Source organism: Natator depressus, chromosome 5 (genome assembly GCF_965152275.1).
Source record: "Natator depressus isolate rNatDep1 chromosome 5, rNatDep2.hap1, whole genome shotgun sequence".
Lineage (NCBI taxonomy): Eukaryota > Metazoa > Chordata > Testudines > Cheloniidae > Natator > Natator depressus.
This window is the reverse complement of record NC_134238.1, coordinates 54,958,868-54,985,211: the sequence shown is the minus strand read 5'-3', so window position 1 is coordinate 54,985,211 and position 26,344 is coordinate 54,958,868. Positions and strand designations below refer to the sequence as shown.

Here is a 26,344-nt window from a genome sequence, read left to right as displayed (position 1 = left end):
GTTGGACAGTCTCCAAGCACAACTCTTCCTCTTCATGCAGCAGCCATGCCATAAGGTGCTGATCACAGGATGGCGGGTGTGGCCATGATTCTGAATGAGCAGGTCAGGGTGGAGAGAAAGTGGTATAGGAGGTTGAACCAACAGAGCAAGGAGATCTGAGAATCAGCACTGCCTCGGCCATGCTGGAGCAATGAGAATGAGCTTGGCTTGAGGATCCACCTTGAGCTTGAGGATGACCTGAGGAATGACCAGAATAGGAGGGAAGGTGTACAGAAGGGTAAACTGCCAGCTGCAGTGGAAGGTGTTGGAGAGGGAGCCCAAGCTGAGGCCCCTTGAGAGAAGAATAGGTGACACTTTCTGTTTTCCCTCATTGCAAACAGGTCAATAGCGGGGATACCCCGTGTTGCAAAGACAACCTGGAGGACGCTTGCCTTCAGGGATGAAAGGGTAGCTCAGGATGAAAACCCTGCTGAGATGGTATGCAAGACGATTTTGTGCCTTCAGAAAGTGGACTGTACCAGAGTGATGTCTTTTTCGATGCAGAATTGCCACAGGTTGATCGCCTCTAGGCAGAGTAACCTGGAATGCCCTCCCTCTTGTTGGTACACATAGCATATTGCAGTGGTATTGTCAGTGAGTATGTGAACCACTGAGTGTCTGATACAGTCCTGGAAGGCATGACATGCATTGTGGATGCCTCAAAGTTCCAGCACACTGATATGGAGTGAGGCTTCCTGGTCCAACCACAGGCCCTGCAACCTCAACTAGTCCAATAGGAAAGCCAATAGAGTGACCACGTGGAATCTTATGTACTTGATTAATTTGTTGAGGTTGAGAATGGAAACATTTGGGCAACTGGTTCTCATATTTAGACATGGCTGACCAATTGAGGAAATCGTACTTGGACAGCAAAGCTTGTTGACTCGCGATCCTCATCTGTAGGGACAATGAGGTATAGATCTTCCTGACCAGAGGAGAGTCTCTGTCCTCGGGGGTAGACTTGAACCTATTCTGCCATTATCCCTGGGAATTCAGGGCTGAATAGGAATAGAACCCTTCAAATCTCTGCTTTGGGAACAAAGAAGTACTTTTCCATGTGCTTAGCCACTGGTGGTACTGAGGCTGGTGTACTCAACAGGGCTCTCGCTGGCTTGAGGAGCACATCATTGACTGGGAGGGCCACTCTCTTAGGGATGGGGGGCTGTAGAATATCCACCAGTTTGTGTGGCAGCCAGAGTTCTCCCTTTGGCTACATCTCCACTGGAGCGAGCTCCAGTTTTGGATCAGCTAAGACCCTTGTCCTCATCAACAGACGATGACGTGCTGCCTGGTTCGTCCTCTCCTTCTATTCTGGGGGACTTTAAGGGGTACCAAGACCTTTTACGCTACGTAGCCACATCCCCAGAAATCCAAGCAGAGTTTCTCCAGGAGGGGCTGCCAAAGGCGCAAGCCTTGCAAAGTCCTGGACCAGCAGCGAGGACGGGACACAAAGGCAGAGCAGGTCTGCTGCAGCCTGGTACACTGACACAGCAGATACAGTCAGTACTGGCATTGCCCTCATCAGTACCGGAATCAATGGATGCCTGGAAGCAGGAACTGGAGTCAATGGTATGGGGTTTCTGTCCTTCCCACTCGGTACTGGAGAAGGGTCAGATCCATGCCATCCTAAACACCGAAACCAGTCCTGAGCCAGTCCACGCTTTTCCTGGAGGAGGCAGAGGAGTCACCTTGCAACCTAGAGAGGTCCTGATTGGTTTTATGAGATCTCTTCCTCAGTGCCCACAATAAAGAATGGCTCCTTTGCCTTTTTGGACAAGTGCCTGCCCCAGAACAAGAGGCAGTAGTGCTCTCCAAGCCCGAGGATGATCTTCAGCCCAAGGAGGGCCTCAGTATCAGGTCAGACCGCATGGACTGTTCAAACAGCTGCTACTTGAGGCGAAGTTTCCATGCCACCTGAGTCTGCTTCTTGAATGATCTACAGGTCAAGCACTTTTTAAGGTGGGCCTCACCAAGACAAAGCAAGCACCACATGTGGTGGTCGCTGTTGGGGATTCGCCCCTCCACTGGAAGTACAATGTTTAAACCCCAGTGAGGGTATCACTGAGGAACACTATCAACTAACTATATACAATAAACTAGGCTAAAACTAAATGCAAGGTTGTGAAACTACAACCACATAGAGCTCTGACTCCAACCAGGGCAGTGAGCAGGAACTGGGGAGGGGTGAGGGGTGGGAGAGAGAAATCAGGGTGGCACCACCTCATATGAATAGGGGAGAGGGCACAGCCACAAGTGCCACCCCTCTACAGATAATGCCAGGCAAAAGGCTCTGGAGCTCCAGTGTACCAGGTGTGTACACATCTAAGTGGAATACATGTCTGCATCTACTCAAAGAAGAACTTGTTTTATTTCCTAATGCTACTCAACACTGTCGTTAAGAGACCATCATACAAAGACACTATTTTATCTATCTACATAAATGTAGAGATTCTTTTACAGGTAACACAAACACGACTCACTCAGACCAACATATATTTACCATATCATTAAAGCAGACAAATACAATGGAATGAGCAACCAAGACACTGCCAATTTATGAATGTACATGTCTGAAGAGATCGGGACACAGGAATCTGAGTTTACAGGTGGTCTAAGTTACTTAATGAGTAAAAACGTAAACTAAATGTGACTAGGAAACAGATTATGAACCATCACACACTGCAAGACATTGATCAGGTCTGGGAGACAGAATGAACACTAACATCTCTCCAACAGCAGTCAGTAAAGCAAACATACTGCTGAAACTTAAATGTACCAGAAAAAGTACAAATCAGGAGAGATAATAAAATTAAATCAGTAAGTGACTGGTAAAACCTTACCAGATGAGGAGTACTATACAAAAATTTGAACACTGTACTATAAGAAACTGATGAATTTGAGAAGGTTTATAAGAGAGCATATAAAGGATTCTGGAGTCACAGCTGCATGTAGAGGTAAAGAAGGTTTTTATTCATTACAAAAATATTTAAAAATTATTACCAAGATACATAAAATACTGAGTGACACAGAAAGGGAATGCCAAAAGCTTGTTGACAGAGGGTTATTTGGGAGGGTGAAGGTGCGTAAGAAGTCCTTCCCTCTTCCCACATTTTTTTTTTTTAAAAAGAACAAACATGAAGAAAAATTATGCTGTCTTTTTTGAGCAACAGAAATTTGAAAAGTAATTGGGGGATATTACAAAGAAATTTTGAATGCTGAACACATTCCCTCTCCAGTAATCCCAGAATTTCTATTCTGCAAGATATTTTATGATGCACTGACATGACTGGAACAATTAATCTATGGAAGCAAGAAAAGTACTTCTGCAACAGTCAATATTTTATACTTGTGGGATACAAAGTAAGATTACAAAGAAAGACATATGCATTTTCCTTAGCTCCACAGGCAGATTCTGCTCCTTTGTTATTATGCAGCAGGAGTAACTTTGTAACCCCAGAACATATTCAGATACCTGAGAGTCGAGAGCTGAAAGAAGCATGGCAGGCTATTTTAGTGGGCCTGAAGTGAAAATTTATGTATAAATGAAAGGAGAACATTCTTGATGTGCTCCACTACTTTTCTGTAAGTTCTACTGCTCAAAAAGATGACTGAAATATTCAAGTAAAGTTTGCTGTACTCTCACCAACCTCACTATCAATTCAATTTTTATTAAAATGAATTTAGGCAGTTTTGGTTCTCATCACTAAGTTTCCCTTTTTCTTTCCTTTTACAGCTCAAGTAGCTTCATATGTTACATTCTGAGCACAGAGTAGAGCCAGAAGCATGTAGCACCTCTGGAAGCAGCACCTGAATATCAACAACCAAAGAGAGATAAGGAGTGGAGGAAAAAAAGCAACGGTGTCCCCCCTCCTCACTAGTCAGCGGCTATCCTGAGCAAAGGGGGGGGAAGCATAGTTTCCCACTCCATCCACTCCTAAGTGAAAGATGGACACTCATCAGAAGATAGCGAAGCGTCTCTGCTGCTATGTCGTCTTATCTCACCTACAAAGACTGCAGAAGTTGTTGGGGCTGCATGTGCTCTCCTCCTGGTGGCACTTGGAGCTATCACTAGAAAAGAAATCAAGCCATTCCCTCAAGATCCTAAAAGGAAGGCGAATTTGATCTCTCCTCCAGTGGGTGAAAAATTGGGCTGAGGAAGATAAAACTGAGGTTTTCGTATAGCAGCAGATTGAACATTTGCTGAAAGACCAGAGGAAACCCCAACTGAGGTAACCCTGGCAGATGCTACAGGTTCTGCAGCGTAACAGAAGAGAGTGTCCAGCAGACAGACAGCTCCTTACCCTCTCTCAGCCCGGCTGCTTCTGCAATATGCAACACACACATATTTGACTTTATTTTTGGAGAGGGGAAAGGGTGAAGATATATATAGAGAGAGACTGTTTTTTCCCCTGCCTCAGAGTACTACATTCCTGAGACACACATAGATATTCTTTTTCCATCCACCACCCAGATCACCTTTGGGTTGCTGCTGGAGTTTGAAACACACCAGACTGTTGTTTAGGCAAGTTCTGGTGCTTCCAGTCCCACCTCTTGATGTCAAAAAATGAAAATCTCATTTTGGTTTTCCTGGCTAAATTACAACTAATTTTTTTTTAAATGACCAAGTTTAGTCATTAACTCACCATGACCCTGACTTTGCAATGCATTAAGGCATAATACAGATCACCTTTAAAATGGATTTTTTTTGCATACACTTGACATTGCAAACCAACAAATATAAAATGTCAAAGATCAAACTGCCTTACAGTTGTAGAACTGAGGGCTATTTTTGAAAGATATATTGAAGTACTGGTAACAAATCAAATACTTCAATGAAAAGAAGAGCCCCAGATGACCTTTAACATATCACAACAGTAAATAAGTTCTAAAAAATTAGACCTCTTAAAAATATTTGCATTTAAGTGAAAGTAGTGATTATGAAAGGGTTCTCAGATCCAGGAGCGATGTATCCAGGATTTGCACAAATCTTTCAATTTCTTCCTATACAAAATATTTAAAATGCAACCCTTCCTCTCTGTCCTAAGAGCTAAAACATTCATTCATGCATTGATCATCTCATATTACATCATGCACCCACTGTTCCACCAACTATGCCAGGCTCAATGCCCCATTTGTTGTCTTTTAATTAATCTGAAAGCATCTACATTCACATAATGGAGCATAAGGTGGATCCAGTAGTGGGAGTTCAGAGCTTTCTGATTTAGTGATAAAGTATTGCCAAAAAAACAACTATGTAAGTTATCTGAAATTGCATAAACCCAGTGTGAGTAATTACGTTTTCAATTAGTTAATTAATTACTTCTGCTCCTCCCTTGGCAGAGATTTTAGTTGGAAGATTCAAGTGTCATACCCCTAATAAACCAGAAAACTACAGAATGGGCAAAAGAGACTTTACCTTCACAAAAGGCTGAAATTGCAGCTAGCTGAATTTTCAATGAGGATGTCTGGAAGCCAGACTGATTAATGTAGAAGGTACTCAAGCATCTTGTTTGTGGGATTTGCAAAAGGATCCAATTGTTTAGCCTCACACCATCTTCCACTTGAAGTCATATGATCGTCCATTGAACTTCTCAGCTAGGAGAACTTGATACTTTCTCAGACACACCAGCTACTGGATCTCTACCCACTCAGAAGCCAAGCTGGAAGCGAGAGAAATGCTAGGTTGGGATGGAGAAGCATGCCCTGGTTCTGGGTGATCAGGTCTGAAATTCCCAAATTAATGAGATAAGCAGTGACCATCTCCACTGGAAGAGGGAGCTAAACTTGTTGCTGCTAAAGGGGTGCTGAAACTCAAAAAACACTACATTCTTGAGTTTAATAGGACCTTGGAAATAAGATGTATTGAGAATAGATATATATCAGCAGCTTCCCACTGTGAAGGATGAATGCATCTAATTTTGTCATTTCCATTCTTTTAGTACAGATTACTATCACTTTCCTGTTCATGCCAGTGACAAAACAGATCCATCCTGAGTTTCTTCACTCCAGGGAGAGTGATTAGTACTTTCTGACCCAGACATCAATCATGTGTCCAGTATAAGAAATCCAGTGATTTTTAAAAATTTTAATCATGAGGCTATATTCTCTCTCATGTAAATATCCCCCCCCACACACTTTAACCATTCACACATTGCCTTTATATACCATTGTTAATTATTTCAGAAGTAATATGTTAGTTTCATTTTCCTTTGTTCCATCTTATATGTCAACACAGCATCCTCTTAACTTATTATAAGTCATAGAATCATAGAAATGTAGGGGTGGGAGGGACCTTGAGAGGTCATCTAGTCCAGCCCCCCAGCACTGAGGCAGGACCATACCTAAACCATCCCTGAAAGGCGTTTGTCCAGTCTGTTCCTAAAAACCTCCAATGACCAGGATTCCACAATTTCCCTTGGAAGCCTATTCCCATACTTAACTACCCTTATAGTTAAACTGTTTTTCCTAACATCTAACCTAAATCTCCTTTGATGCAGATAAAACCAACTTCTTCTTGCCCTATCTTCAGTGGACATACACACCAACTGATCACCATCCTCGATACAACAGCCCTTAACATATCTGAAGACTTATCATGTCTCCCACGCAGTTGTATTTTCTAAAGACTAAACATGCCCAGTTTTGTTTTTTTGTTTTTTTCCACATAGGTCAGGTTTTATAAAACCTTGTAGCTCCCCCCTGGGCTCTCTCCAGTTTATCTACAGCTTTCTTAAAATGTGGCACCCAAAACTGGAACAATACGCAGCTGAGGCCTCCCCAGTGCCAAGAAAAATGAAAAAATTACCACCTGTGTCTTACATAAAACACACCTGTTAATACATCCCAGAATATTAGCCTTTTTTTTGCAACTGTATCACATTGTTGTCTCATATTCAATTTGTGATCCACTATAACCCCCAGATTATTTTCTGAAGAACTACTGCCTAGCCAGTTATTCCCCATTTTGTATTTGTCGATTTGACTTTCCCTTCTTAAGTGTAGTATTTAGCATTTGTCTTTATTAAATTCCACCTTGTTGATTTCAGATCAATTCTCCATTTTGTCATGATAATTTTGAAGTCATATATGATCCACAATTTCTAATCAAGAGAAACCAGTTTATGGAAGAAAATGTCAGATACTTTAAAAATAAACACCAACTAATTATGCTTTGTTTAGGATTAAGAAAATGTTTAAAACTTTTCAGTCTTTTTATGTAGCCACTAACCAGGTTAGATAAATTCTTAATATTAACGTAAGCATTTTTTTTTAAATCACATTTATCTATACACCAGTAAATGATAAATATTGACAATTTACACTTCGTTTTTCTATATATGTTTAAAAAAAAGTATAACTGTTTGTAGCTTACCTGTTATAGTATCTTCCTCCCATCATAAACTGATTGTTTGGAGTAGGGCATATTTTGAAACGTTGAATATTTTCACTGGTCCGAAAATAAAGTGAATAATCACCAGGCGTATTATCAGAGGGCCTCACAAGAAAACTGCACACCTGACCAACTGGAACAATATTAGGATTATTAATAAAGTGCCAATCACTATTAGTTTTCCTTCACAGTACAACCAAAGGACATTTTCCAAATTTTACTGGATACAAATATGAATTGGAATTTGGAATAAATGTGTATATTTAGCTTGAAATCCAGACACTTGCTAATTTATTTTCCCCCCTTTAAGCCCTCAAAGTAGCCTGTAGCCAACTTCACATATAGATTCATAGATTTCAAGGCCAGAAGGGACCGCTGTGATCATCACTAGTTTGCCCTCCTGTTTAACACAGGCCATAGAACTTCCCCAAAATAATTCCTAGATCGTATCTTTTAGAAAAACAGCCAATCTTGATTTAAAAATTGTCAGTGATGAAGACACTCCACTGAGAAGAGAAAAACCATTCTGACAACATCGTGATATAGGTTCCAACAATTAAAAATAGTTTTGATCTAATAAAATATGCAGATGGTAAATACTACTTTGGAGTTTATTTCACCATTTTTAACTTTCTGCTTTACCTAGGTTAGAAAGCCTGATGTTTTAAGTCCTGAAGGAACATTTCCCTCCAACAGAAAAAACAAAATTTACACTATTTATGACACTAAATAGTACCTTCCATATACTCTTATTCAGATAACTAAATTACAGCTTTTATTGATAGCAAATATTTAAAGTATTTATTACTCAGTAAGTACAGTGATTAGCTATTAAAAATGAAAGTTATATGATCCGCTGTCTTTGATAGTCTTTAATACTAATTTTTTTAATTATAATATTATTAATTATAATATTTAGCTCTTATAACGTATTATTTGCTTTATGGTAATGAAAGTCAGGATCTGGAGCTCACTGTGCTAGGTCCTATTCAGACACAAAGACAGAACCCTGCTCCAAAGATTTTACAATCTAATTTATATATAGCATTATTCTGTGTGCTCATTCCCTTATGCCTTAACCCTAGCAATGAAAGACAAATACCTGTCATCAGCAAATTGTAAGCCTCTTGTTTGGAGATCTTCCCATGGAACCATCTTAACAAAGATGAAGAGAACAAATAAAAAAACAAGATTATCAGCAGTCTCTTTTTGGTTCTGTTGGCCTTCAAGGCTCTGGCTTCTATGAATTAATCTTTAATTAAAGACCTAGTAGGTGGAGTAAATCAACTGAACATAACTCATAAAATCATGTTACACAAAGATCCAGTTCTCTGACAGAATATTTAAACATCTAAAATTAATTGTGAATAAAATTAAAGTATTTGAAGTAGCGGTCAAAGTACAAACAAAAGTTTTAGATATATAAGCTGTCATGTACAAAGTGAATATACTAGATAATTTTTCTGGTAATTATTTGAAACTGATCTATGGCAATTTAAACGAATTACGAATGTAAATGCCCTGTCATTACTCTTCAATGAGGGGTAAAATACCCAGACAAAGTAGCTGGAGTTGTGCTGTGAATTTCCACAGGAGCTGGGGAAAGGAATTCTCAACCCAAGTTGCAGAAGGGAAGAAAGGCAGCAGAGCAGCGCCACAGTCACTACACCAATCTCGTAGCTAAAGTAGCCTGTTCAGCTCTGTGTGTGGTGGAGCCATACCATGACAAATCCAGAGGCTTCAGTCCAGCCTCAGATAACTTATACATGTAGCTCTGCAGGGTGCCCTTATGTAACAAATGTAAAATCCATTTATTCATTGCTGAATACTGGTGATGTCATAGCAGAATTTTTGGAAAAATTCTAACTTCTAACTCCATCTCTAACTTCACACACTCAGCAGCTGATCTCCCAATGATCTGCCACATACCATCTGCCCATCTTCTTGATGGTCACCCCTACTACAATGACCACTCTTCCATGATAACTTTCAGGCAATGTAGTATACTCCCACCTTTCCTATCCTTTCCATACACATGGCATTTCCAGTACCCATATAGGAGGGAAACAGGATTTGTCTTCTTGCCTGGACAAAGACCTACATTTCTAATGTACAAATAAGCAAGTAATTTTCTTTTTTAAACACCTCAACAGACCTTTCCATCAAAGGACAATAAGCTCAATTTTTATTTTTCTTTCCAGGTCACCTTTAAAGGACAAAGAGTCCTATGGCTCTTTACAGACTAACAGACGTATTGGAGCATAAGCTTTTGTGGGTGAATACCCATTTCGTCAAATGCATCTGACGAAGTGGGTATTCACCCACGAAAACTTATGCTCCAATACGTCTGTTAGTCTATAAAGTGCCATAGGACTCTTTGCCGCTTTTATAGATCCAGACTAACACGGCTACCCCTCTGATATTTTAAAGGAGAGTCTCCTGATGCTTGAACACTTGAAGGACTGTCCAGAGGACCCTCTGAGCAGCAAGATCATTAGACATGTGGTCTGCAAGTGGTGAGGCTTGAAGCAACTTCCAGGAATGGTGCAGGGGATAATCTCAATAAATGAAGATGATGCAGTTAATGAGGCTGTGTTACACCAAACTGAGTGGAAGAACTGCCAGTAGAGTTCCATGGGCTGCAATCCCACAGCAGCAATTCTCTCTCCCCACCCAACATACCTGGAAGTGCTTTTGATCATCAGCCTTTCAGAGACTATGAATCTGGTGATATTGGAGGCAGGAGACAGCAACAATGGTGACAAAAGATCCTAAAGCCAATCAAGTGAATAAGTAGCAGAAAATTCAGCTGAAATACTTAGTTGCCACTCATCTTTTTTCATTGCAAGTGGTTCTACAAATGACAGATGCCACTTTCTGGTCACCAAATCCTGTATGTTATGATTCCTTGATTTTCATGCTTCTTAAAAAAAAATACATATTGATGACTTTACATTTTGGGATTTTCAGATATAATTGTTAATAGATGAAGCAATTTCAATGAGAAACTTGAGTGCTACAATGTTAAAATCTCATCATTACGGGAGGCTAATAAAGGAGGAGATCACCAATACCAATATATTGGTGATTAAAGAACCAGATCAGTGAATTCAGAACTTTAATTCTTCTAGTGATGGTAATATTCTCTCTCCAAAACTAAAAGATTTTGGAGTTAGATTGGTTTTACAAGAGGTCAGCTCTAGTACATCAATTTCTATATTCAAACAGTAACCCATGTTGCATATTCTGGGTGAAATTCACCGATATCCACAGGGCTCATACAAGACTTATCCATCACGAAAACCTATTGACACTATGCATAAGTAGCACAAAAGACCAATGTAGAAGCCCGCTAGACAGAGAAGAGTATCAACCTTAGCTATTAGTAGAGGGAAAACATGAGGCCAGAAAGAACAGTTAGATTCTCCTTTTCAAAGGCAGATAACTTCATAGCTGAAATTTACAAATAGTTTAGTCCACAATATTTGTTTTTCTTTAAGAACAAACAAAAACCTTACATTTTGCCTTCATGTGGGTCTTCTTCACGTCCCTAATGAGAAAATTAACACAGTAAGTGCATGATGCAACAGTTCACATAATCAGTGATATGCAGTCTATTTTCTAAGTTTTTAGCTTTTCTGTAGAAGTCAATAATGCTAAAAAATAATTCATTTATATTCAAGAAATGATATTTTTGAACTAAAGGGCTTATTACATAATTCTATGAAAGAGGCTTACTATTTGATGCATCCCTATCCTCTTTGGGAAGGGAAAGCATATGCCAAAAGCACACTTTAAAAAAAAAAAAATTGAGGGCTACGTTTCTTACAATTATCAAAAGATTTTTTTTTTCTTGCTTCTTTCCCAAATCCCTGTTTACATGAAGGAAATTCGCCTCATTGTAATTACACTGATCAAGTTACACTAGCACAAACCCCTTACCAAATCCCCATAGATGAGCTATATTAGAATTAAGTGGGGTTTACACCAGTGCAGCTTACATAGATATGTATTAAGCTACACTGATATAAACCCCCTATGTCCCAGTGTGGTGAAACAATATTAATGGTTTCCAGAACTCAAAATTAGTGGTAGCTTTGGTACAAGCAAACATGACTTCATCACATTTATTCTGTGCAAACAATAAAGTATAAATCAGCAATATATACATATAGATACATACGCGTGTCGCTTTAGAACAGGGGTGGGCAAACGTTTTGGCCTGAGGGCCACATCTGGGAATAGAAATTGTATGGTGGGCCATAAATGCTCAGAAAATCGGGGCTGGGGTGCAGGAGGGGGTGCGGGCTTTGGGGTGGGGCCAAAAATGAGGAGTTCACGGTGTGGGAGGGGACTCCAGGCTGGGGCAGGGGAAGGGATGCAGGCTCCGCCTGGGGATGCGGGCTCTGGGGATCAGGGGTTTGGGGTGCAGGATGGTGCTCCAGGCTGGGATCAAGGGGTTCAGAAGGCGGGAGGGAGATCAGGGCTGGGGCAGGGGCATGGGGAGAGGGGCAGGGGTGCGGGGAGAGGGGCAGGGGTGCAGGCTCCGGGTGGCACTTACCTCAAGTGGCTCCTGGAAACAGCGGCATGTCCCTTCTCCAGCTCCTACGTGGAGGCGTGGCCAGGCAGCTCTGCACGCTGTCCCGTCTGCAGGCACCGCCCCTGCAGCTCCCATTGGAGCACCGGAGGGGAGCCATGCCGTGGCTTCCAGGAGCCGCATGGAGCGGCCCTGGACCCTGCGCCCCAGCCAGAGAGCCTGAACAGGGCAAGCCTCAGACCCCGCTTCCCAGAGGGAACTCAGGGGTCGTCTTAAAATGTCTGGCAGGCCGTAGTTTGCCCACCCCTGCTTTAGAAGGACCGGTTTCACAAAGCTGAAAAAAAATTATGAGCCAAATCAGCTAGGAGAGAGAATATTAACAGAAAATGTGAAGGATAATTAGGAATCATTTAGAAACATTTTACTAGCTGCCCAAAAAGCCACAATCGAGACAGAAGGCATCAAATGGGTTAAAAAAACAACCTAGCTTACAGGAGAAAGTGCAATGAAAAACAATATATAACAGATGGAAGCATGGAGAAGTTGACTATAATAAATAAAAAACCACAAGCTAGCATTTGTAGAAAACTGATAAAGGAAGCGAAGGGACATAAGGAGAAATGTATGACCAGCAGAGTTAGGGACAATAATGAGGTTTTTTTAGTATATTGGGAACAAAAAGCATCCTAACAATGGTACTGGTCCAGCACTAGGTGCAAATAGTAGAATGGTAAATAATAATGCAGAAAAGGCAGAAGTGTTCGATACATACTTTTGTCCCTTATTTGGGGGAAAAGGGATGATACAGTCATGAGAGGAGATGATGATGATGATGAAGAAACAATTCCAACAGTAACTCAGGAGGATATTAAACAGCAGCTACTAAAGTTAAACATTTTATAATCGGCAAGTCCAGATAACTTGCATCCAAGAGTTTCAGAAGAGCTGCCTAAGGAGCTCACTGGATTGCTAATGTTGATTTTCGATCAGCCTTAGAACACGAGGGAAGTTCTAGAAGACTGGAATAAAGCTGATGTTGTGCCAATATTTAAGAAGGACAAACTCAGGTAATTATAGGCCTATCAGCCTAACATTCATTATAGGACAGATTATGGAGCAGCTGATAATAAGTACCAAAGAAGAGTAATATAGTAAATGCCAATCAACATGGGTTTATGGAAAATACATCCTGTCAAGTGAACTGGAGATCTTCTTTTGATGAGATTTCAAATTTGGTTGATAAAGTTAATACTATTGATGTTATATATTTAGACTTCTGTAAGACATCTGAGCTGGTACCACACAACATTTTGATTAAGAAACTAGACCACCATAAAAAACAATTATGGCATACATTGAATGGATTAAAAACAGTCTGACTGGTTTCAAACTGTAATTTTAGACTGGAGACTCATCAAGCAGGTACATTTCTAGCTGGGTGCCATAGTGATTAGTTCTTGGTCCTATGCAATTTAACTATTTTATATTAATCAATGACCTGAAAGAAAACAAAATCATTACTGATTAAGTTTGCAGACGACATAGACTGGGAGAGTGGTAAACAATGAAGAGTACAGTTCACTGATACAGAGTTATCTGGCTCACTTAGTAAGCCGGGTACAAGCAAACAATATTAATTTTAATACATCTAAATGTAAAATATACATCTGCATAGAATGTAGACCACACATACAGCATGGGAGACTATCCTGGAAAGCAGTGTCTCTGAAAAAAACTTGGAGGTCATGCCGACGAATTCGCTGAACATGAGTTCCCGATGCGATCCTGTGGTCAAAATGGCTAATGTGATCTTTGGATGGGGACTATCAAGTAAGAGTAGAGACATTCTGTTACCTCTAGTGTTTGCTCTGGTGAGACCTCCAGTGGAACACTGTGTCCAGTTCTAATGGCCACAATTCAAAAAAGATGTTGAAAAACTGGAGAGGGTTCAGTAAAGAGCCACAAGACTGATTCGAGGATTGGAAAACATGCCTTACAGTGAAAGACTCAAGGAACACAATCGATTTAGTTTATCAGCAATAAGGTTAAGGGGTAATTTGATCAGTCTAAGTATCTTCAGGGAGGACAGAAATTTGATAGTAGAGGGCTCTTCAATCTAGCAGATATTTGTTTAATAAGATTTAATGGCTAGAAGTTGAAGCTAGTCAAATTCAGGCTGGAAATAAGATGCATATTTTTAATAGTGATGGTAACCCTAACCAGTGAAAGGGTTTACCAAGGACAATGGTGGATTCACCATCACCGACAATTTTTAATACAAGTCTGGATTTTTTTCTAAAAGATATGCTCTAGTTTAAACAGGAATTATTTCAGAGAGATTCTATGGCCTGTGTTATGCAGGAGGTCAGACTAGATGATCACAGTCATGCCTTCTGGTTTTAATCCATGCCTTTTAATGCAGACTGGGCATAGGATTTGAAATAGACAGCTAAAAACTACATATATTAATACAGTAGGTACAGCAGATAATAATACTGTGCATAGTGCATCCACCCTGGGAGAGTAAGAAACATTGCAGGATGGGCTAACATATTGCAAACTGTCAGAGTCCTCAAATTAGATGATGTGCTCCACCAGTTATCTACACAGTATCATTAAGCTGCGACATGTTGTCCAATCTTTTGCACTATGTTATAAATAGCTTCTCCTCAGACAATGTTGTACAAGGGAATTCAATTGTCCTTCTCAATTAGACTGGGTGTGTGTTGATTTAATGCTTGTGAATGGTGTGGATTGACAGTTCTGAGGACTAAATTAGTCTACTGTACTTATTCATGAAAAAGTATAGCAGCAAGAGCAGTACACAGTTCTTCACACCACACTGATGCTATGCATCAAACATGACCTGTTTATGTTACTTCCAAAAGTGAGAGATTAGTTCAGTGCCCATGCTTATTTATTCTTTACACACTGTAGTGGGCTAGCTGGCACCAATTCTTGGGTGATGGCAGTTTTGGTGAAGCAGAGACTTGTCCACTCAAAAATGAACTAGAGTAACAAAATCCCTTCATATGGGACCAAAAAGAAAACTGAAATGGTAATTTTCAATTATTACTGTCATGAGGTGGATTGATCTTGTACCCTACAAACAAAAGGCCAGAGCCCAGATTCTCCAATACTGTCCATTCACTTTGCGTTCTCAGATAGCAAGCAGCTACCTGCTAGTGTACAGCTGGCAGAGGCAGTGACGCTTCCCCCAAGTCCCAGCGAAGAGACATGCAGAGTAGTGGTGGCTTGAAGAACCAAGCCAAGGGTGGTCCACAGGAAAGCTCCATCAAAACAATTCTCCCCTGACATAAGGTGTCTCAGGGTCACTTGACTGCCCTAATTAATGCTGGGGCCAGCATGGCTGATGATGAATCAGGGAGCTTTAACAAACAACTTGATATGCCCTCTTGTCCCATCCCCTGTTCTGAATGGAACTCTCATGAGGGGGAGCCTTTGTACATATAAACTTAATCAATTTGGATACTTCACTACAAAAATGGAAGGTATTGTGGCGCTTCAGGAAGCCCCACAAAATAGTTACAATGAATGGCAGGGTCTCTTCTATTGTAGGAACAGCTGGGTTTAGAGCAGCGATTTTCAAACTGTGGGTGGAATGGAAGGCACTGGGTCGCAACGGCTCTGGTCAGCACCGCCAACTGGGCCATTAAAATCCCGTCGGCGGTGTGCCCAGGCTAGTCCCTATCTGTTCTGACACGGTGCTGTACCCCGGAAGTGGCCAGCAGCAAGTCCAGCTCGTAGGCAGGGGGCCCAGGGGGCTCCGCGCGCTGCCCATGCCCCGAGCACCGGCTCTGCACTCCCACTGGCCAGGAACCAGCCAATGGGAGCTGGTGGGGGGGAGGAAGAGGCGGCGACGCCTGCGGGCAACAGCCACGCAGAGCCGCTTGTGCGCCTCCACCTAGGAAGCCTCTCTCTGCACCCCGACTGCACCGCTGTCCAGGAGCCGCCAGAGGTAAGCCCATGCTCCAACCCTGCACCCCAATCCCTTACCTCAGCCTGAGCCCCACCCCCAACTTGGAGCCCCTTCTTGCACCCCAAACACCTCATCCCCAGCACCATCCCAGAGCCTGCACCCCCAGCCCAGAGCCCTGACCCGCTCCTGCACCCCCACCCTCTGCCCCAACCCAGAGCCCCCTCCCACACCCTGAACCCTCATTCCTGGCCCCACCCCACAGCACACCCCCCTGCACCCCAACTCTCTGCCCCAGCCCTGAGCCCCTCCCACACCCCAAACCCCTCATCCCCAGCTCCACTGGGTCGCGGACATCAACAATTTTCTTCAACTGGGTCACCAGAAAAAAAGTTTGAAAACCACTGGTTTAGAGAACTGCCTATGAGCAAAGTCACAATGCCATTCATCTGTAAAAAAATTAGAATAAACTTATTTGCCAAGAACTGGTTTGGCCTTCGTTATTTTCAATTTCAGAAATTAGGCTTGAGGAGTTACTATATATGTTGATAAATGGGAGATCTGATTATTACATTTGAAAAGAAAACTGAAAATACACCACCGTATGAAGCTTGGCAGTTAGACTAGATATTGTGGCTCTTGTGTATTAATACTTAAAGAATCTTAAGGTTTAGAACTGATTTAAGTAGATAACACTTACCACTTCTTCTACCAGGTCTTCTACAATAAGGCCTTGTTCATCTGTCCGTAGATTTGTAACCCACATCCAACCATCTTCCAATTCATTATGGACAATAAACATGTCTCCTTTAAGGAAACTGAAAAAAGCTACAGTAAGACTATTAATTTAGGACTGCAATCAAGGTGCAATATTTTTGGTGAGGATAATAAATTGAACATAACTCAAACAAAGTAAAATTTTCAAAACTTTAAAGATGGCGGAAGCATAAAAAACACTCTATTTGCTATCCCAAGAGCGTATCACAAGTCAATCGGTTTACACATCATGAAATAAGCACCTGTTAGATACTGACACATTAGATTTATTTGGATTTCTAATACTCGTTAATTTCTAGAGACACCTTTAATGTTCTACTGAATTATGCAAACGCTAGCACCATATTACAATCAATGTTAAAGAGACAATATCCAGTCAAATCAAATCCCAAATAAAAATAAGAAAAATCAAGGACAAACAAGTATGTATATATATCAGTATCATATTTATAAAAGAAAATAATGATTTTACCTAATTTAACAACATTGTAACCCTATGTATGAAGGGAGAGGTTTTGGGACCCTTACATGAAAGCAGGCCTTTTAGTCACTATAAATGCAGGTGTTAAAGCCCTTCAAAATGGTGCAGAATACTGTAATTACCACAGGATCATGATGGTACATGGACCTTGTCAGGAATATAATATAGGTTAGAGTGTGCTTGAAAGCTTGTTTTTACTACAGTTAATTCAAGTTATAACTCAAGAACTGCCCTAACTCACCTTGTCTCTCCAATAGCCTGGGGAAAAAATGGCTACAACACTGCGAACAGCAATGGAAGATAACAAATTTTGACATCTGAAATTGAAACTCCACAACATGAAACAAAAGGAAGCAAAACTTAAACCAACATCTACTTCCTGAGAAAATGCCAAGAAACAAAACATTATCCCCAAAGGGCTCACCATCTATAATCCTCTGACCACTACATACAATTCCAAGTATGACGAAGAGCTCTGCAGGAGGACTTAAAAAACACTAAGGAACCATCTCCTGCACCTCACATCCTCCAGAAGGGACCACCTCAAACATGAAATCATCACATACTCCCACGTATTGAAAAGAAAAAAAGCAGGAAACCTACCTGGAGATCATGCAAGAAACCACCAAAAAAAAAAAAAAAAAAATCTATCAAAGAAACCTAAAGACAGCCTCCAAAACAAAAAAAAGAAGTGGAACGAAGAACAATAACTCTACAATCCACTGAACACCACTTCTGGAAGAAGCCACAACATCAAGACCCACCATGTGAACTTCTGCCCCACTACTCCGTGATACCATACTAACATGTACAGAACTTGAAGAATTCTTTTGCCAACTCCACTTCAAAAACTTCTTTCACAACACCACCCACAGCTACCTCATTCCCACCAACAGTCATAAGATAAAAGAATTATCTGACTGGACACCCCTCCACACACTTGATCATTGCATTTATTGCTTCAGGAGGAAAAAAATACTGTAAAATCCTTAAACATATCCACCACAATGTCCCCACTGACAAGAGGATAGCTATTACAATTCCTGAAATCCAACCACAAGAAGCTAGTGATCAAACCAGCAGACAAAGGGGGTCCCATCGTAGTTCTCAACTGTAATGACTACATTAACAAGGCCAACTGAAAACTCTCCAACACCACCTACTATAAAGAACTCAAAAAAGACCTCACAGCACATTTCACCCAAGAATTAAAAGATGTCATCAAATCCTTCTCCAAACAACTACAAGGGAAACCATACAACTTTATCTCAAACCCACCCCAGGGACCTTCTACATGCTTTCCGAGATACACAAACAAGGGAACCCAGGCAGACCCATCATATCTGGCCATGGCACTCTTACTGAAGGAATATCAGGAATCAGAAACCAGAATCAAATCACTAACGACAAAAAGGGCCAGCTTCCTCCAGGATAGAATGGACTTCCTCCAGAAACTAACCAATATTAACAACCTCCCTCAGACTAATATCCTTGCCACCTCCCTGTACACCAATAACCCTCACAATGACTGCATCACTGCCTGCCTCAAACATTTACAAGACAATGGACATCACACAGATACTTACCCCAAACATCACTAAGCTCATCCATTTTCTCCTCACCTGTACCACTGTTATATTAAAAAATAAATACTTTGTCCAAGTTATGGGAACAGCCAGGGGTACTAGGATGGCTCCCCAACATGTCAACCTCTTCATGAGCCACCTCGAGGAAAAATTTTTCAACTAATGCACCATGAAACCAATGATATATCTGAGATATGTTGGTGATAATTTCATCCTCTGGACAAATGACCCACACACCCTCACAGTTCAACAACCACCATCCATCCACCGAACTCTCTCTAGAACACTCCCACACCAGCATCAACTTCCTGCCCACCACTGTCAGCTTCAACAATGGAACTATACAGACAACTATATACCAAAAGCCCATGGATCACCACACTACCTTCACAGATCCAGTAATCACCCAAACAAACCAAGAAATCAGTTATCTACAACCAGACGCTCAGATACCACAGAATTGGCTCCAAGGAGAAAGTCCAGGATACACAATTTAACACACTTAAAAATTCCTTCACCGAAAGAGAACGCTCCATCAGGGAAGTGAATCGCATCTCAAATACCTGCTTCAATATGGGGGGAAAAAACCTCAGATCACATAATCCTACTTGTCACCTACTACCCCACAGAGGGCATCACGAAACAGTTCAAACCTGTACTCATTGGGGACTACATCCTGAAAGAAATCTGACCTGAACCCCCTCTTCTGGCCTTCGAACAACCCCCCACAACCTTGCCAAGCTCATCATCAGAGGCAAGCTCCCCACAGACCAGGACCCACTAACCCAAAGCAGCACCAGACCCTTCCAGAACAAAAGATGCAAAACCTGAAGGCATATCTTCATTGCTAGGATGATCAATACCTCTCACAACACACCTTTTAAGATCCAGGAGTCCTACAGATGCCTAGCACAACATGTGGTGCACCTCATCCAGTGCACCAAACGACCCAATAACAATTATCTGGCTGAAACAAGACAATCACTATTCTCTAATGAACTCACACAGAAAAATTATAGAAGACAAACACACCATATCACCCACGGACAAACCCTTTTCACAAAACAATCACTTGCTATCTGAACTTTCAGTCCCAATCCTCAAAGGAAACCTGCAAAACACCTTCAAAAAACAAGCTTGCAAGCTTAAATTTGTAACTTTCCTAGGCTCTAAAAGTCTTAAAAAAAGACACTGGATTTATGGATTACTACAACAATCTGTAACCCAGTAACACCCTCTCCCAGCACTCTAAAAAAACCACCTTGACAAGGGGCATGGCTCCCAGAGCTGGTGCACTGTCTACACTGGCACTTTACAGCATTGAAACTTGCTGCACTCAGGGGGGTGTTTTTTCACACCCCTGAGTGAGAAAGTTGCAGTGCTGTAAAGTGCCAGTGTAGACAAGCCCTCAATAAATGAGTCTCAACTCTGCAGTGAAGACATAGCCAAGGCAATGTCGCCTATGCTGAGTCCTGGAGTAGAAGCTCTTGCCTCTGAAGTTTCTCCTCAGCATGCCTTTCTAAAGGAAGAGTCTTAGCATTTCTATAGCTCTTATCACCCAAAAGTTTCCCATGTAAATTGGATCTGCATGGCAAGGTCACTAGTGGACTTCATGGAATTTTCTATTATCCTCCTTACCTGGTAGAGGAAGTTCTACTTTCTAGATACAATTATAGGTTTCCTCCTCTGTCTATCAAAATCTGGTTGTGATAAGAAAGCTCTCTCAAAAAGACAACTCTCATAAGGTGCTCTAAGGTGGCCAGACTGGATTAATATGACCTGCATTGGAAACTCACTCCACTGATGAACCCACTCAAATTTTAACTCCAGCTCTCATACACTTTATTCCGATATTCATGAAACCTTTTTCCAGATATCACAGATAGCAACAGCCAGAGTCTCAATGCAGTATGCATCGTAAGTCACAGTCCCAAATGACAACCCGAAAGTGTCTCTAACAGTGATTACCACCAAACATCAGGGTCCATTTAGTGGCTACTTCAGCCTTTCAATGTCCTGTTCAAAATTAGGCTAGTCTACACTAGAGACCTTACAGCGGCACAGCTGTAAGGTTTTCTGTGTAGCCATTCTATGCTGACGGGAGAGAGATCTCCAATCAGCATAATCAAACCATACCCAATGCACAGTGATAGCTATGTCAGCGGGAGAGCAACTCCCACAATCATAGCGCTGTCCACACTGGCGCTTCTGTCTACCTGTCAATGTAACATCTGTCCGTCAGGGTTTTTTTTTTTTCACACCCCGACCCACAACAGTGCTAGTGTAGACATAGCCTTATTCGTCACTGATTTCAGCTACCACCACCACCCTCCTCCTCCCGAACAACTTAATTGCTCTTGCTCAATTTTATATTTAAAAAAAAAGTGTACACACACACCTGTTTGGGTGAAGACCAAGCCTAGAGAAATTAAACTTGTAAATTGAAAGTTTCAGAGAGTTACAGTGAACAGAGAACTAAAAAAAAACCTAATTGCTCCCCTTATAATTAACATGTTTATTTGGTAAACATTAATACATATGAACTCAAAACAGAATGCTGCTGCTTCTACAACAGATAAATAAGCTCTTAAGAAATCTAATTTTGACATCTAGGAATGGGAAGACAGATGTAAATGAAAATGATTTGCATTCATTAGTACTGAAAAATGCTCTAGAATATCTTAACTGCTTCTGATCCTTTAATAAGACATACCTTATTTCATCTGTGTCTGGCACTTTAGTGTATGGCAGAATGGCTCGAACTCTCCTTCTGTCTTCCACTGGCTACAATTTAGGAGGGGAAAAATGTTTAATTCTTGCTCTCCCCTAAGTAGAATTTCCCCCCAACATTTCTGCTAGCTTGAGGTACAGAACTCGCAATACTTAGTAAATACCCCTAACATTTAAGTTATAATAGCTCAAGACTGATCAGGGTTAGACATAGGTGATGTACACCATTAGCTCAGGAGATTTCCAATTTGATTCTAGCCCTGGAATGTCCCAAAATGCTGTATGTTAGAATTGGGACATTTTAATTAGTACAAATTGCCATTTATCCCGAAAAGAGATAAGTTTGGATTACATCCTCTCCACATATCCTCTGCTTATAGCAGGGTGGGCTCTCCACCTAAGTTGTGCCTTTTAGAGAGGTTTTTTTTCAGGCCAAGATTTTCAAAACAGACTAGTGATTTTGAGTGCCCTACTTCTGAGACACTGCAAAGGAACCCAATTTTCAGAGAGCTCAATTCTTTAGCTGTAGACTGGATACTCTGAAATGTTGCCATTCTATTTAATCCAATATTTCATATTAAGATAGTGTGACAGGGTCAGGCCAGATGGCTACAGGAGAGTGATCCTACTGGAATCCAGGAATTGGGTAGGAAAAGCCCGCCCAGTGCTAAAGGATCCCCCCCAGCCTAAGAGGGGGATCCACAGGACCTGGACACCAAATGATTACGGGGGACAACTAATGAAATAACAGGGACAGGAGTGTGGTCAAAGGGTCAAACGAAGGGAACCGGATGGGGACACCGAGCAGAGAACCCTGGACAGCGCCCACTGCTCCTCAAAGGCGTCAAGGGAGTCAGTGGACGCCACCCAGAGGAACTCTGCCCGGATACGTGAACGGACGGAGGACCGGAAATAGGTCTCACAGTCACAGGAAACTCCATCGGCCAACCTCCTCACTCTGGTTTTATAGATGGCCATTTTAGCTAGGGCCAGGAGGAGGCTGACCAGGAGATCCCGTGACTTTGTGGGGCCACAGATAGGGAGTGTATAAATAAGAAGGTGAGGGGAAAAGTGCAACCAAAAATGTAATAAAGTATTGTGAGGAGCCAGAATAGGGGCTGCAGCCTGGCACACTCCAAATATGTGTGTGCCAGGGTTTCCATCACACCGCAAAAGGGGCAGGTGTCTCGGATAGGGGTGAACCGCGCCAAGTACACGCTCGTGCTCACGGCTCCATGAAGGAACCGCCAACTGATATCCCCGGTGGACCTCGGGACCAAGGCGGAATATAGGCTGGCCCACCAGGGCTCCTCACCCTCCAGAGGTGGTAGGAGGTCCCGCCATTTTGTATCGGGGAGGGACGTGAGGGTGAGGACGTGAAGGGTGTGGAGCACGAGCATGTATAGATGGCTCCTTGGAGCAGTCTGGAAGCAGACCAGCTGCAGCTCGTGCAGCCGGCTCACGGTGAAGGGGCAGGGGAGTCGGCTGGGTCCATGGGGTAGGGGTCTGATGAAAAGGTCCGGCGGGCCTGAGGTGGAGGGTGGGTGGGGCGTGCCCTCGTGCAGGACCCGGTCGAGGTAAACCCGAGCAGTGGGCGGCAAAGCAGCCCTCACCTCCTGAAGTACGTGCCGGGGAGTACGAGGTCTGGAGAGCCCCAGGCGCTGAGTGAGCGTCAGGGGATCCAGCCAGTCTCCCCAGTCATAGTCCAGGAGATCTCCGACTCTTGTGACTTCTGCCAGGACCAACCTCTGGCGCACAGAGGGGGACTCCGCTACCTGCATGCGGAGTTGGGGATTGTGTAGCAGGGGCTCCGCGAGGAGATCTGCCCCCTTGGTGGCCACCATGGACCTGGTCATTGAAAGCAGTTTCCAGGTCTGGAGGAGGTCCTGGTAGAAGACGGGCAGCCCAGAGAGGTCTCGCGGAAGACCTCTCCAATGGAGATAAAGGAGTTGCTGGTCGTATCGGAGTTACAGGAGAGTGATAGAAGGCAGATATATTAGCCCCAGGTTAAGTAGGTCCCTTTTCCCTGGGTAAGGTGACAGGGAAGGTTCCAGAACAATCAGGAACTTTCTGGAAACAATTAAGGCAAACAGGCTGATTAGAACACCTGCAGCCAATCAAGAAGCTGCTAGAATCAATTAAGGCAGGCTAAACAGGGCATCTGGGTTTAAAAAGGAGCTCACTTCAGTTTCTGGTGTGCGTGCGAGGAGCTGGGAACAAGAGGCGCAAGAAGCTGAGAGTGAGAAGGCATACTACTGGAAGACTGAGAAGTACAAGCATTATCAGACATCAGGAGGAAGGTCCTGTGGTGAGAATAAAGATGATGTTGGGAGGAGGCCCTGGGGAAGTAGCCCAGGGAGTTGTTGCTGTCACGCAGCTGTTACAGGAGCCACTGTAGACAGCTGCAATCCATAGGACCCTGGGCTGGAACCCAGAGTAGAGGGCGGGCCCGGGTTCCTCCCATCCCTCCAACTCCCTACTTGATACCGGAAGAGTTGAACTGGACTGTGGGTTCCACCAGAGGGGAAGGTCTCTGGCCTGTTCCCCGATGCACTAGGTAGATCAGCAGAGACTGTGGGGATTGTTGTTCTTCCTTTCCCCATGCTGGCCAGTGATGAGGTTATCTGAGTGAACGGCAGATTTGAGCCACAAAAGTGGCCAAACTGAGGGCTGCAGTGAACCTCTGAGGCAAGAAAATCCGCCAATAAGCGCAGGACCCACCAAGGCAGAGGAGGAACTCTGTCACAATAGTTACATTCTAATGGTGCTTCTTACCTCTTTCTACTTCTTTAATCGTCTTACCTCCATAAACTGTATGTTTTCTTATAATTTCTTCTGGGTCTATATTGGGTTTCATACCATACTCATCACTATAGTGTTTGGATATCTACATAATATGTGAATGCCTAAAGGTTTTTGTTGTATTTTTAAATTACAATATAAGATATATGTAATATTTGGCATTTGCACCAGCAAAAAATGCATCTATATAATGTATAAATCCTTATATATTTTGCTGTGAAGGGGAAAAGTGATCATAAAACTAGAAGAAACTTGCTACATTTTTCCTATCACACTATAAAATAATAACAGATCAAACAATGTTTTATTAAAAAGAAAATAATAAAGAAAAAACATGTTACTGTTAGGAAGTTATTACTTGCCTCAGGAGGTGCTACAGGGAAAAGCAATTTTTCCCCCTTAAGCAAACAAGACACGTGACTGTAATAACCTATTAGGTCTGAAAGTGAAGAAAATCGTCGTCCACCAATGTAATAATCTCCACACATGGCAATAATCCTGTTAGGAAAGAAACACTAACGGTAATACAAAAAAAAGATATTTCTCTCTATAAATGTGCATAGATAACTTATAGAAGCTACAGTACTGATTTTTCAGAGTATTTGCTTTTGAAAGCAAACTATTTTCAAAGCATATACCTAACAAAATGCATTCCTTCACACTAAATATATATATGCCTTGACAAAGTAACTTCTAAGCAGGAGCGACAGAGCAGGGGCATAATAGCTTACAAATACTTGAAGTTTGGGGGGAAAAAAAAGATGACTTGTTTAGGGTCAAAACAGGGAGGTAATAAGCTAGGAATAAAGGGATGAAACAGGAAAATTTAAGATGAACGTCAAGAAGAGTTTTCTGACTATGAAAAATATTAAGTTACTAAGCAAGGAGGAAAGCTCCTTTACTCTTAACATTTAAAACTAAAAGAGGTAAAAATACTGTCCTAGAATGTGTGTTTTAAAGAGCAAGATTAAATCACAGAGCTGGATCAGATGATCTAATAGGTGCTTTTCCTATAAAATGAAAACTCAGAATTGCAACTAGGTTTCCAACAAAGGCTAATTTTGACAAACATGTCAAAATATTTCATTAACATGAAAGAGCTTTAACTGTTGATCATACACCTGCAGAGGACTGAATACCTAATTTTTAATGATTTAGGCCTGGTCTACACTCGAAAGTTTTTGTGCTGACGTCTACACTGACAAGCCACTTTTTGCGCCAAAACTCCTCAGTTGCAGCACTGTAATAGAACCACCCCAACGAGAGTCATAAGGCTTTTTGCACTGAGGCTTTAATGCTCTAGTGCCACTGTAAATGCCTTGATTGCTTTTATCACTGTAACTGACCTCCGGAGGTGTCCCACAATGCCTTGAGTGCCTCTCTGCTCCGTGTTTTGAGCTCAGCAGCCCTGCAGGCATGCACCCTTCCCCTTTCAAAGCTCCATTCTGACAGCTGGGGTGTGCTATGCTGCTTGGCTCTGGGACACAAAGCAAATCATTAATGTGGAATGCTCTGCCTCCCATAATATGAACAGAGGCAGGCAGGCAGGCAGGCGCGTGTGTGTGTGTGTGTGTGTGTGTGTGTGTGTGTGTGTGTGTGTGTGTGTGTGTGTGTGTGTGTGTGTGTGTGTGTGTGTGTGTGTGTGTGTGTGTGTGTGTGTGTGTGTGTGTGTGTGTGTGTGTGTGTGACAGCAAGAGAGAGTCTGTGCTGTGCAAAGCCAGGGAGGTTAGGGTCTCCCTGTCTCAGGACTGGTTGCTTCCTGCAGGTGTCTAAATTTATGAGATAACATGTGGACACACTTACTCTCCCCCCACACACTGTCTGTCTCCTCCCCCTCCCTCCCACACGTTCGTTCGCTGTCACACACTCTCCCCACACACACTTTAGCTGAAAAGCAGCTGGCAATGGGATTGAGAAACCTGCATCATGTGATGCTGTACCTGCCCTATGAAGCATTACAAACCCTTCCCAAAGCACTCTGCGGCCAGTTGCACAGTAGAATAGCTACCAAAGTGCACTGCTCTCTTTGTCATTGCAAGAGCTGCTAGTGTGGATGTGTTCCAGC

At 42.3% G+C, this 26,344-nt stretch overlaps 1 protein-coding gene across 2 annotated transcripts in view; it reads right to left on the bottom strand.

The window, feature by feature from the left end:
• The window catches only part of RASA1 (RAS p21 protein activator 1), a 125,968-nt gene that overhangs the window by 64,583 nt on the left and 35,041 nt on the right, over positions 1 to 26,344 (bottom strand). For both annotated transcript variants that reach the window (XM_074952822.1, XM_074952824.1), the window contains exons 3-8: positions 24,638 to 24,777; positions 21,461 to 21,527; positions 16,604 to 16,721; positions 10,948 to 10,979; positions 8,532 to 8,584; positions 7,412 to 7,562 (exon numbers count right to left, since the gene is read on the bottom strand). In XM_074952822.1, coding sequence (XP_074808923.1) covers positions 7,412 to 7,562; positions 8,532 to 8,584; positions 10,948 to 10,979; positions 16,604 to 16,721; positions 21,461 to 21,527; positions 24,638 to 24,777 — 561 coding nt within the window. The remainder of the gene's footprint in view (positions 1 to 7,411; positions 7,563 to 8,531; positions 8,585 to 10,947; positions 10,980 to 16,603; positions 16,722 to 21,460; positions 21,528 to 24,637; positions 24,778 to 26,344) is intronic.